The sequence below is a fragment of the Yamadazyma tenuis genome, chromosome 1 (assembly GCF_029203305.1).
Source record: "Yamadazyma tenuis chromosome 1, complete sequence".
Lineage (NCBI taxonomy): Eukaryota > Fungi > Ascomycota > Pichiomycetes > Serinales > Debaryomycetaceae > Yamadazyma > Yamadazyma tenuis.
Genome location: NC_089461.1, coordinates 179,932 through 191,007, shown reverse-complemented (window position 1 = coordinate 191,007; position 11,076 = coordinate 179,932). Strand labels below are relative to the sequence as shown.

Genomic DNA, 11,076 nt, shown 5'->3' with positions numbered 1-11,076 from the left:
AGTAGAATAAATAACTGGAGCTACCATTCTAGGCGTTCTTGGGCTTTGACTTTTCAGCAGCATCCATTGACGCCAAAATAATAGCAGCAGCCTTCAACTGGACCAAATTAGCAAACTGTTTGAATGCCCAGATAGGTACACTCAACCAGGCCAAGACAGTTCCCAACCAAAAGAATTGGAACGAATGTAAGTACAATGCCACATAAAACAACTCATTAACAAGGCACACAACAAATAACACCTTTCTATTTGTGTAGTAAAGAGACAATATTCTCGATTGTTCTTTACCCACATTCTTATGGGAGGCCGATCCGGTGGACATCATGGCATACATATGCATATAGTGGGATGCCAAGTCCAACGACACCAACAATTGCCAGATAAAACAGTATTGGGGATAAATCACACACAAATAACATATCAAAGACGAAGTTGCACATCTATCTGTCACCATATCCAAAACAGCCCCATAACGGGTTCCTTGATTATATTTTCTGGCGGCATACCCATCAAACGCATCCAAGAACCCGGATATTCCGTACAATATAAAAGTGTAATAAGGATGGTTTTTCATGGTAACAAATGAAGCAATTGCCGTAAGCACTCTGAAATACCCGATTAAATTGGGGATGAAGAAAAACACATCTTTGATGGACACTGTCGTCGACGACTTGGAATTGCTAGACATTTTGAAGCTTGTATACGGGAAGACGGGAGAATACTTGTAGGTTGGTCAATTTGCCTCTACAATATTCGATTCATCAATATGATTCCGTTCAAAACTAAAAATTTTAAGTTTACTAGAATGCGGATTTGAAAAATAGTCGGGTGAGTGAGAATCGAGTGCTCATAAGATCCCAGAATGCTTTACTAAGTTTCCCCCATTCACTGGACTTTACTGGACCTTGCTGGGCCATGCTAGGTGAATACTTTTTTACAGGTAGGCGTACGGGAAAACTTTGTAGTGTATATTAGCTATTTACCAATTTTGCATACCACCACTATCTGGTTCTAATGACACCAGCAGCTATCAACATGTTGATTTTCTTGCTGACTTCGGGGTTTCTCATGTGATCGGTCAAGGCAGCGGGGTTGTCTCTGGCCTGTTGCAAGATTCCTTGCATCACTGGGTCTTGCAAGATTTGGACCACTTCAGGGTCTCTAGAGACTCTTTCCATGGTCTGTTCGGGAGTTTCACCTTCTATATTCTGGAATCTCTGAGATGATGCCTTGTTGTACAATTGATCGATTTCATTCACGTTCTTACTTCCTAATTCGGTATCCTTTTCTCTGGCCACATTAAGAGTTTCCATTACCTGAGCATATTCTTTCATGGCCAATTGGGCATTGGCCTTTCTAATGTACGCTCTGACAAATGAGGGATCCTTCTCGATGGCCTTGTTACAGTCCTGCACAGCATCTGGAAACGACATCAACTTGGCCAATGCAGCAGCTCTATTGGAGTACCCTCTGGCATCTTCTGGTGCGCGCTTGATCATTTCGGAATAAGCTTTAACCGCATTAGGCCAGTCACCTTTAGTGAAGTATTCCTTACCTTCCAATCTAGCTTCTTCAGCTTTTTCAGGGTTAACATAACTCTGAATCTCTTTGATCTTGATTTCCTTCTGAGTTGATCTCAACTTGTTCAACACTTCAGGAGTTCTGTGCTCGGTCAATGACTTGTCAAAGTACTTGACAGCTTCGTTCAAGTCATCTTGCTTCAAGTAGATATTACCCAATCTGGCAAACGCCTTGGCAATCAACTTATAGTCGGCTCTCATGTCTCTTCCTTCGTCGATGGCGAGGTTACACGTCTTGATGGCAGTTTCGAAATCACCTTTTTCAAACTCAGCAGCAGACCTGTTGTTCAAATAGGTGATATCCTTATGAGTTTCCCAAGCTTGGGTGTACTTAGCAATGGCTTCGTCAAACTTTCTCTGCTTGTACAAAGTGTTACCTTCAGCCTTGAGCTTGTCGGCATCTTCTTTCGAGGTGTCTTCAGGTTCTTCCATCTCTACGTCTTCTGGTTCAGGTACAGGTTCCTTCTTTGATTGAGGAGCTGGTGTAGGTTCTTGCTTTTGGGTTGGAACCTCTGGAGCAGCGCCAAAATCACCTGGTGGAGGACCATCCATATCAATTCCCATCAAGGTGGCCATCACCGTCATCAACCGTGGATCGGTTAAAAACTGGGTGGCATTGGCCTTGGGGTTGGCCTGGATGCCTCTCAACTTTTGCACCAATTCAGGATCTTTCATCAATTCGGCTGTCTTAGGGTTAGCCTTCAAGTTTTCAATCATGTTTGGGTCGGAAAAAATGGCTCCCAAGCCCATATCTGGCTGGGAATTTCTAGAAGAAATGGCGTCTTCAACGGCCTTTAATCCCTCTTTGGCAATGGCATTTGAACCATCGAGATCCAAGGCTTTTTGATAGGAGGCTTTCGCTTCTTCCAAGTTGGACAACCCATACTGTGCTGCCCCTACTCTGTTATAGCCCTTGGACCACGAACTGTTGATTTCCACACACTTTTCGGCATCTTTCAATGCTTCACCAAAATTTTTCAACGAGGCGTGACAGGCGGAACGGTTAGAGTATAACACATGATTGGGGACAGGAGAGGCTTCGATGGCCTTTGTGAAGTATTCAATGGCCTTATTGAAGTCTTTGGCAGCAAAGTACTTGTTACCTTCAGCTTTAAATTCGTCTGCGGACATGATTAGATTAAAGAATTCGCCTAGGGATTGTATGTGAATTTATGTATGCTTTGGTCGCACTTTTCACTTCTAGAAAATTCGTTTGTTCGATCTCATTTTATTAGAAGTACATTATAGTAAAAGTCTATGGACAATAGCCTCTGGTATAAGCAACTTGAGCAGGTTCATTAAATTGCACAAGTAGCACTCAGTAGTAAAACAAAAACTCCTGGAAAGCAAGCGGAATTGGGAATCATTCATTCGTTCAAAAGTCATTGGGAGAACTGTTCTCCAAAATGGCTTTATCTATTAGCTCCACCGGGTAGGCAGGCCCATACCCATGACATTTCTCGTTACCTTTCAAGCTATTCATTACTTCCATCACGTCGATATTCAAGTTGTCCTCATCGGCCCTGTACAAGAGATAATCCCATACTGCTCCGAACGCAAGAACCTTTTGACCATTTTCAGGGGAATCGTAGACCTTCTTGGAGTCAGAGGACAGATAAACATGTTCTTGACCTTCCAAAAGACGAGCGATGAAATCCCCCTCGTTCTTGGGGAAGTCAAGTTTCAATTCGGGAGTAGTACCGTTATTCCTACTGGTCTTTAAATCCAGGTTCTCTGATTTCATGGCGAGGTTCTGCTTGCGAATGGCCTCCAACTTGTTTAATAGCGCTTGTTTATCTTCCTCGCTCTTATTCAATTTCTGCTCCAATTCTTTCAATCGAGTCTCTTTCCTCTCTCTGAAAGCTCGTTGAGCAGCTCTATTTTGTGCCTTTTTCTTCAACTGCAACTCTTCCTCTGTCAACTCTGAGTCGTCTCGTGATAACAAAAGAGTATCTTGTTCTTCTGCCAACTGCTTCTTACTTTTACCTTTTCCGTTACGCAAGGTTACCACTTTATGGGAGTTTTCGTCAGTGGAACTGGCTTCCAAGTCGGACTTCTGGCCGTGATGGTTAGACAAGATAGCGTGGTCTACTGTCATCAAGTTGCTGTTGTTTGTGGAAGGAGATGATCTATCGCTGAATGTGTCAGCATTGGGAATATACTGACCCGGGAACTGGACGGGTTCATCGAGCATATAGACGTTTTGTTGGGTCAAGCCGAACTGGTTGTCGTTATAGAGCCCGATATCCCCATTTTCAAATTCATTTTTAGACATATAGTTGGTGTACTCCATTGTATCTTCGGTTGTTGGAACAAGGATTACGAATTGGAAATTAGATGTTCGCAAATAGCCTAGATTTTACTGCGTGAAATGTTTAATTCGCACCCACAGTAAAAGTAAAGGTATATATGTGGGTATGGGTATCAGTTAATAAGCACTAACCCTTAGTAATGTTTTACAGCAGTTCACATTTGGTTCTATCATTTAGTTGTTTTAGAAGAATCCAAACTGCTTCAAGTGTACACGAAGTCAAGAACAGTCAGGGCTAATGAGTATGTGTACTAACCATATAATCACAAGGTTAATTATCTACGCACCTACAACTTTATCATATTTCGCAAGGGCCTATGGTAGACAAACGATACTGTACATGACAAGCTTGAAGGATTCTAAGGGCTTAGGGTCCATCAGGAACCCTGATAATAATAAAAGGCCGTGTTTTGAATGTTATAAACGTAGAATAAAGTGTGATTTAATCAAACCAACCTGCGGGAAGTGTCACAAGAAAGCTATACAATGTCATTTTGAAAAGAATAGAAGGTTTGTTCAATATGCCGTTTCTGATAGAGCTCAAAAAAGGTTGCCAATACATCTACAGCCGAGCCATCAGGAGATGAATAAGTTAAAGAACAACCAGAGTTTAGTGTTATGTCAAGAAGGTTTTGGATTTGAAGAAAATGAAGCCTTAGATATGTCTGTAGAAGCTCCTGGTACTAAAACAGGCATTTCAGAATATTATCCACTCACAAGGATTTCATTATCGGACTCTTTCCGATTGACAATCCATGATTTATCAAAATCAGTTAATATGTTGAATGGTAATAACCCAACCAGTTATTATTTTGTTGACCAAGCATTGATATTCAAACTATTTGATTACTTCAATGAGGTTATATTGGATCAGATGGTCCCTTTTGATAATGCAAATTCACCCTACAGAAAATATTTGGTTCCCTATTCTGAGATATCCCAGGATATCCTAATTACATTGATTTGTATTGCTGGTGAACATTTGTATGCAAGGAAGCTTATGTCAAAGGCGATACTAGACTCGTTGAGTACGGGTCTTTCGGAAATGCTATGTTTGAGTTTCATGTCTGTTTCAAACACTATACAATTGAACAAGAATAATTATTTTGAGAATGAATCATTTGCAATCAAATGCTTAAACTTGTTGATGCAAATCAGTTACTCCATTTTCAGGTGTGATCAAACAGACACACAAATGAGATTCGCAGAGCAGAGAAATTATCTAAGGTTAGTGAATGAGCTGGTAGTGCGTCATAACTTGAGGTTCCATGTTTCTTCAAGTACATCCACCATGTTTATCATTCAAAGACTTGTGTTTAATGATGTCTTTATGAGCAGTCTTAACGACACAAGACCGGTTGTTCCCAAATATATTCTTGAATACTTGTTACATTGTGAATTGAATCAGGCTGATGTATCTTCTTTATTAAGTATTATTGGCTGCCCTGTACAAATTTTGTTAATAATTTATGAAATTGAAGTCCTCAGTCATGATATTGCCAAAGAAAGTTCAACAAAAAGTGACGATGATATGATTTCAATCTCCAAGGAAAAGACAGAGCTGGAGCTTCGTTTCGTCAAGAAATTAGAAGACTATAAGAGGTTAAATGAAGAAACAATAAATCTTAAAGATGATAGTTCTAACTTTTCTGTATTGGTTGAAATCTACTATCATTCAGCTTATATACTACTTTTGAGGAAAATCTGTCACGAAGATCCTAAATCTGCTCGGATGGTTTTTCATGTTGACAGGGTTATTTCAATAGTTACAGAAAAGATACTCGTTGGGTCTGGCCCGGATTCTTGCATTGCATTTCCCTTATATATTGCGGGCAGAGAAGCTGTTTTGGAGGCTCACAGAGCACAGGTTTTGAATTTTATCAACTTATCGGAATGGCATCTTAATTTAGGTAGTCAGAGGTTAGCTAGAAGTCTTTTGTGTGATCATTTTTGGGTAAAAGATCAAGAAAATATGGAGGAAGTGCAAAAGAAAATCTCAAAAGAGTTTCCTTTTATAATTTATTAGGTTCAACTGTTCCGGGGACTCCTATGTTTTAAATTCACCATTTTCAAGTCATATTGCGTGAAATACTACGAAATTATACGTAGCAGCAGAGAAGAAATTTGAGTGGAACTCTGGAAAGCATATACCGAAGAATTGATTTTCTCAAATTTGTTGCTCTTTTGAGAACGGAATCTACGATACGCTAGCTGCCAGTGCCCATACACACACCGGAGAATATATATTTTCTCAAAAGTATAGCTGTTTTGGGAAGTAGAAACACGGGATTTTGCCCTTATCATCAATAGATGGTGGTGAGCATCAGCATGAAATACTATTATATATAGGTAAGAAATTCCTTTAGACCTTGTGGGTATAAGATGAATTCCTCGAAATCTCAAATATGTCTTGCAACCGAAAGACAGTATTCCGCAAAAAACTATACTCCTATGCCAGTGGTATTTAAGAAAGCAATAGGGTGTAAAGTATGGGATGTCGACGACAATGAATACCTAGATTTTGGAGGCTCATATTGTGCAACTAATCAAGGTCATTCACATCCAAAAATTGTTCAAGCTCTTATTGACCAAGCACAGATTTGCGCTTTGCCATCTAGAGCATTTACCCATAATCTATATGGAGATTACATCAAATTTGTTTGTCAATATTTCGATTTTGAAAAAGCACTTCCATTGAATGGTGGATCAGAAGCAATTGAGTTTGCAATAAAATTAGCTAGAGCTTGGGGTTATACCAAGAAGGGAATTAGTCAAAACGAAGCCATAGTATTATTTGCTGCGAATAATTATCATGGTAGAACCCTTGGCAGTACTTCGGCATCAACCACACCAGGTGCCAGAAAAAACTATGGTCCTTTTCTTCCTAAAGTTGGCCCTTATTATGGGTCGGAAGGTAAATTTATTAGGTACAACCATATTGAAGATATAGAAGAAGCTTTTAAAACTGATGGACCAAATATAGCTGCTATTGTTTTGGAATCTCTTCAGGGAGAAGCAGGGATCTATGTTCCAAAAGATGGGTATTTGCAACAAGTAAAACGTTTATGTGAAGAGTATAATATTTTATATATTGCTGATGAAGTTCAAATGGGTGCTGGAAGAACAGGTACACTTTTATCATGCGAGCAAGATGGTATTAAGCCAGATGTGCTTGTGGTTGCAAAAAGTATTGGTGGTGGGGTCTATCCTACTAGTTTGGTTTTATCATCTGGAGAAATAATGGATTGCATCGAACCAAATTCTCATGGTGCAACATTTTCTGGTAGTCCATTAAGTTGTGCAACATCCAAGGTTGCATTAGAGGTATTAATTGAAGACAATATGATTGATAATGCAAAGCACTTAGGAAAGATAATGCTTGATGGTCTTAATTCTATCAGAGAAAAGTCCTCTATTATAACCGATGTGAGAGGAAGAGGTTTGATGGCAGGTTTTGATATTGATGAGCTGCAACTAAATGGAAAAAAGGTATGGCATGTTTGTATGCTTTTGAGGTCAAAAGGTATTATTTGTAAAATGGTTCATGCAAAAACCATTCGGTGGGCACCTGCGTTGGTGATTACCGAAGAGGAATTAAGATTTGGTCTTCGTATGTTGGAACAAACCATCAATGAAATTACTGCATTGGAAATTGCAGACATTCCTGATGCTGTGACATTTGATTATTTGAGATACTAAGGATTGCAAATTCCATCGAGGCTCGTTATTTAATTAACATTGTGTACGCTGTCTGCTTTTAGATGAATATATAAATTTAAATACTGAATAGAGTTACTGGATCACATCACAATGGCCTAGGTCATTGTCACAAATAATCATAGTGGCTAAATATTTTGAATCCAGGCATCTTAGAACGCTGACTTTTATTCTTTTTTGGGGATGGCTTATTTTATGAAATAGACCAGCTTGCAAAACAATGAAATGCTTACACTGACGTTCTTTCATCATATTTATGGAATCAGACAATCATCCCGAGTATTCAAAGCGTTGAGGACAAGTTCCGTTCATCTTACAGCTAAAATCATATATTTAGGGCTTTTCTTCTTTCACCTATGAATACAAAACAATCTCCATGACAGCATCAAATCAAACCATATACAACATTTCAACTTGACTAAGCGGCATCACAGTCCTTAGAAATATGGCCGGTTTGTCCACAGTTGTAGCAAGCCTTAACCGAAAAGTTGTCACCTCCAGTAGCAGACCGACAGTCCTTAGAAATATGGCCGGTCTTTCCACAAGCGTAACACTTGGTGTTGTTGGCTTGACAGTCTCTGGCAAAATGGTTAGGACCTCCACACTTGTAACAGGTGGTAGAAGGCTTGAACTTAGAAGCAGCAGGAGCAGACGCTGGCTTTTCAGTAGCAGAAGCATTGCAGTTCTTAGATATGTGGCCAAATTGACCACAATTGTAACACTTGGAACCTTGTTCTTGAGTTGGACAGTCAGATTGAACATGTCCCACATCACCACACAAGTAACATTGTTTATGGGTGGTCAGTTTTGGTTCCTCACATTCTGAGCTTTCATGGCCGGGTTGGTGGCAGTTGTAGCACAATCTTTCTTCTTGAGTACAGCTTTCAGCCAAGTGTCCGACTTCTCCGCACTTGTAACAAGCTCTTGGGAATACTGCTGCCATTTTATTTAATAATTGTAATAAAGCTGGTCTTTATCGATGATGAAAATTTTTTGAATGCGCGAAGATTTCTTGGTCTCGACACTTTTTTGTCCTGACAGTCGGGTAACTGCTAGTACAAATCTCGGTAAATGGCATCTGCAACTGCAATTGTTTTGAATATTTCTTTTGTATCATGGACTCTGACAATGTTGGTTTCTTGTTGTACACATACCACTATAGAAGCAGCAGTACTGAAAACTCGAGTTTCGGCTGTGGGCTCATTGTTGATGGTGCCCAAAAACCTCTTTCTCGATGGCCCCAAAAGAAGCGGAAGTCCATTAAAACTCATATATTTTTCATTGGCCGTGCCGGTTTCAGTATTGGCTTGTTGACGTAAAATGGTGCTGTAGTGTTTGAACGAATGACTGTGTTTCAATATGGCCAAGTTTTGGGTCAAATTCTTAGCAAACCCAAGACCCGGATCCAAAATTACTTGCCATTTTCTAACTCCTTGCTTAAATGCCTTTGAAATCTGTGACGCCTGCTCTCTTCCAATTCCATTTATGAGATTGTTCACAGAAGGCGAGTCACTGACCGAATCGAGCTGGCCTGTGACTGGGTCCACTAGCAATTCAATGATGTCTTCATTTGTATTGGCTTCGTAGTTGGTGAGCTGGGACATGGTCTTCGCTGTACCTCGAGTATGATTGAGGATATAGGCACAACCATAGCGAGCAACAACCTCAAACATCTTATCGTCGTAGAGTCCCATCGAAATATCGTTGATGATATCAGCTCCGGCTTTTAACGATGCTTCCGCCACAGACGACCGGTAAGTATCAATAGACACCAACACGTTGGCAAGGTTCTTATTAACACTTGAACGTATGGCCTCTACTATAGGAACAACCCGACGTAATTCTTCCTCCTCTGTAGGTTCTTCACTACCGGGTCTAGTGGAAACACCTCCAATGTCTATAATCTTCGCTCCGTCGGCTACCAACTGAGCAGCGTTTGCAAGAACTTGATCCAACTCAACTCCGTAATTCTTTCCGCCATCACTGAAAGAGTCAGGAGTGATGTTGAGAATCCCCATCATCAACGTTGGTGAGTGGTTAGTCAACAAATCGAATTTAAATGGATTCTCCAGTGGTGTTAACCGATTTACCGGCACGTATTGCAAGAGCTTGCTCAGCTCTTGGATCAGTTCGTGCACAGAAGACTTTAATAGTTGCTGTAGGTGATTGTGAACAGGTTCTGCTGTTACTGGATGAACGTAGTCCGGTGCAATTAATTCACACAATGGCTGCAAAACAAAAGTCCGATCCAACATTGCTCTGTGGGGCACAGTCAAGTCAGGGGTGTTAATGCTTATATCGTCATACAACAAAATATCTAAATCAATTGAGCGAGGTCCGTTATCGAACTCCTTCACTCTATTAATGTGGTTGTACTCGATGTTCTTCAAAATCTTTAACAAATCATGAGGGGACTTGTCAGAGAACTCAACTTTAAAGACTCCATTGAAGAAGTCAGGTTGGTCCTTGTAGTACATGGGTTTGGAAATGTACATGGCAGAAGTGGCCAGTACTTTAACGTCGTATTTGTCAAGTAATTCAATGGATTTAGTGATATTCTCAACTTGGTTTCCCTCATTCGAGCCAAACGCTATGAAAGCGGTGTGAAAACCGGCACCATCGACACTTTTGTCTGCTGGCAAGTTAAAACTTTCAGACACATTTGCCGAACTGTCCACTTTAATCGGTTCAGCCCCAACAAACCGTTCCCGAGTAATTGAGGATTCTACTCCAACTCCATCGGTATAGGTGATAGCATTAGGCTTTGTGATAGTCACCACAGCCTTTTGAATATGATCACCATTGCCCTGGAATATTAATTGGCCGATAGCCATTTCTAAAGCCTCTACAGTCTTGAAATTTGACCCTTCGACATAGTTAGTAATCTCATCCATGATAATATGGATTTGAACGTTATGATTTGGTAAAAGCTCAATCTTTAAGTCCACGTCCACTATTTGTCTCTTCAACCGTTCAAACGTAAACACCCCAATGATGGTAAGTAATCGAAGCCGACGAACCGTGATAGTATCCAATACATCCAATTTCATGGATGGGTTTCTAGTCAATTGGTATTCAATACTATCAGCCCGTATTTCCGACTTGGCACTATTGACACAGACAGTTGCTTGTTCTCCACCACCTCTTTTCTGGTCTGTAACGATTTTACAGACTTCCTCGGCGATATTCTGAAGTGATTTGAAGTTTTTCAGTTCATGAAGTTTCATATACTCCAGGACATTTCGAGAAATCACCGCATAGTTCAACGAGTACTTGAGGTTGTCTGTTTCCGATGCTTTGGAGAAATCGGTATCAATAGCAACTGAAATCAAGATCGGCTGAGCCGTAGGCCTGTTCCAGGCATCGGAGCCTGTAATGGCCGTGGCAGCTAGATTCTTAACGAAAACAGTGTCTTGGAGCATCTGGGATGTATGGTGGAACTGTCTAGAGAGACGTGGAACAAAAGTG

At 40.4% G+C, this 11,076-nt stretch overlaps 6 protein-coding genes across 6 annotated transcripts; 1 reads left to right on the top strand and 5 right to left on the bottom strand. All coding sequences in view use genetic code 12, as the record gives it.

Annotated features, from left to right (window-relative positions):
- Window positions 1–28: 28 nt before the first annotated feature.
- On the bottom strand, window positions 29–688 carry pis1 (phosphatidylinositol synthase 1 (CDP-alcohol phosphatidyltransferase1); the record flags this gene model as incomplete). Its single annotated transcript, XM_006687535.2, has 1 exon — window positions 29–688. The coding sequence occupies one exon, from the start codon at window positions 686–688 to the stop codon at window positions 29–31; it is 660 nt and encodes a 219-aa protein (XP_006687598.1).
- A 313-nt stretch (window positions 689–1,001) lies between these two features.
- Window positions 1,002–2,711, bottom strand: STI1 (Hsp90 cochaperone; the record flags this gene model as incomplete). Its single annotated transcript, XM_006687533.2, has 1 exon — window positions 1,002–2,711. The coding sequence occupies one exon, from the start codon at window positions 2,709–2,711 to the stop codon at window positions 1,002–1,004; it is 1,710 nt and encodes a 569-aa protein (XP_006687596.2).
- Window positions 2,712–2,955: 244 nt separating this feature from the next.
- FCR3 (basic region leucin zipper) lies at window positions 2,956–3,873 on the bottom strand (the record flags this gene model as incomplete). The annotated part of the gene is made up of 1 exon (XM_006687532.2): window positions 2,956–3,873. One exon carries the CDS (start codon window positions 3,871–3,873, stop codon window positions 2,956–2,958), a length of 918 nt encoding a protein of 305 aa, XP_006687595.1.
- Window positions 3,874–6,342: 2,469 nt separating this feature from the next.
- On the top strand, window positions 6,343–7,590 carry PSN45_000095 (ornithine aminotransferase; the record flags this gene model as incomplete). Its single annotated transcript, XM_006687529.2, has 1 exon — window positions 6,343–7,590. The coding sequence occupies one exon, from the start codon at window positions 6,343–6,345 to the stop codon at window positions 7,588–7,590; it is 1,248 nt and encodes a 415-aa protein (XP_006687592.2).
- A 436-nt stretch (window positions 7,591–8,026) lies between these two features.
- Window positions 8,027–8,551, bottom strand: GIS2 (gig suppressor; the record flags this gene model as incomplete). Its single annotated transcript, XM_066157395.1, has 1 exon — window positions 8,027–8,551. One exon carries the CDS (start codon window positions 8,549–8,551, stop codon window positions 8,027–8,029), a length of 525 nt encoding a protein of 174 aa, XP_066013492.1.
- Window positions 8,552–8,660: 109 nt separating this feature from the next.
- On the bottom strand, window positions 8,661–11,030 carry FOL1 (trifunctional dihydropteroate synthetase; the record flags this gene model as incomplete). The annotated part of the gene is made up of 1 exon (XM_006687528.2): window positions 8,661–11,030. The coding sequence occupies one exon, from the start codon at window positions 11,028–11,030 to the stop codon at window positions 8,661–8,663; it is 2,370 nt and encodes a 789-aa protein (XP_006687591.1).
- Between the last annotated feature and the right edge of the window lie 46 nt (window positions 11,031–11,076).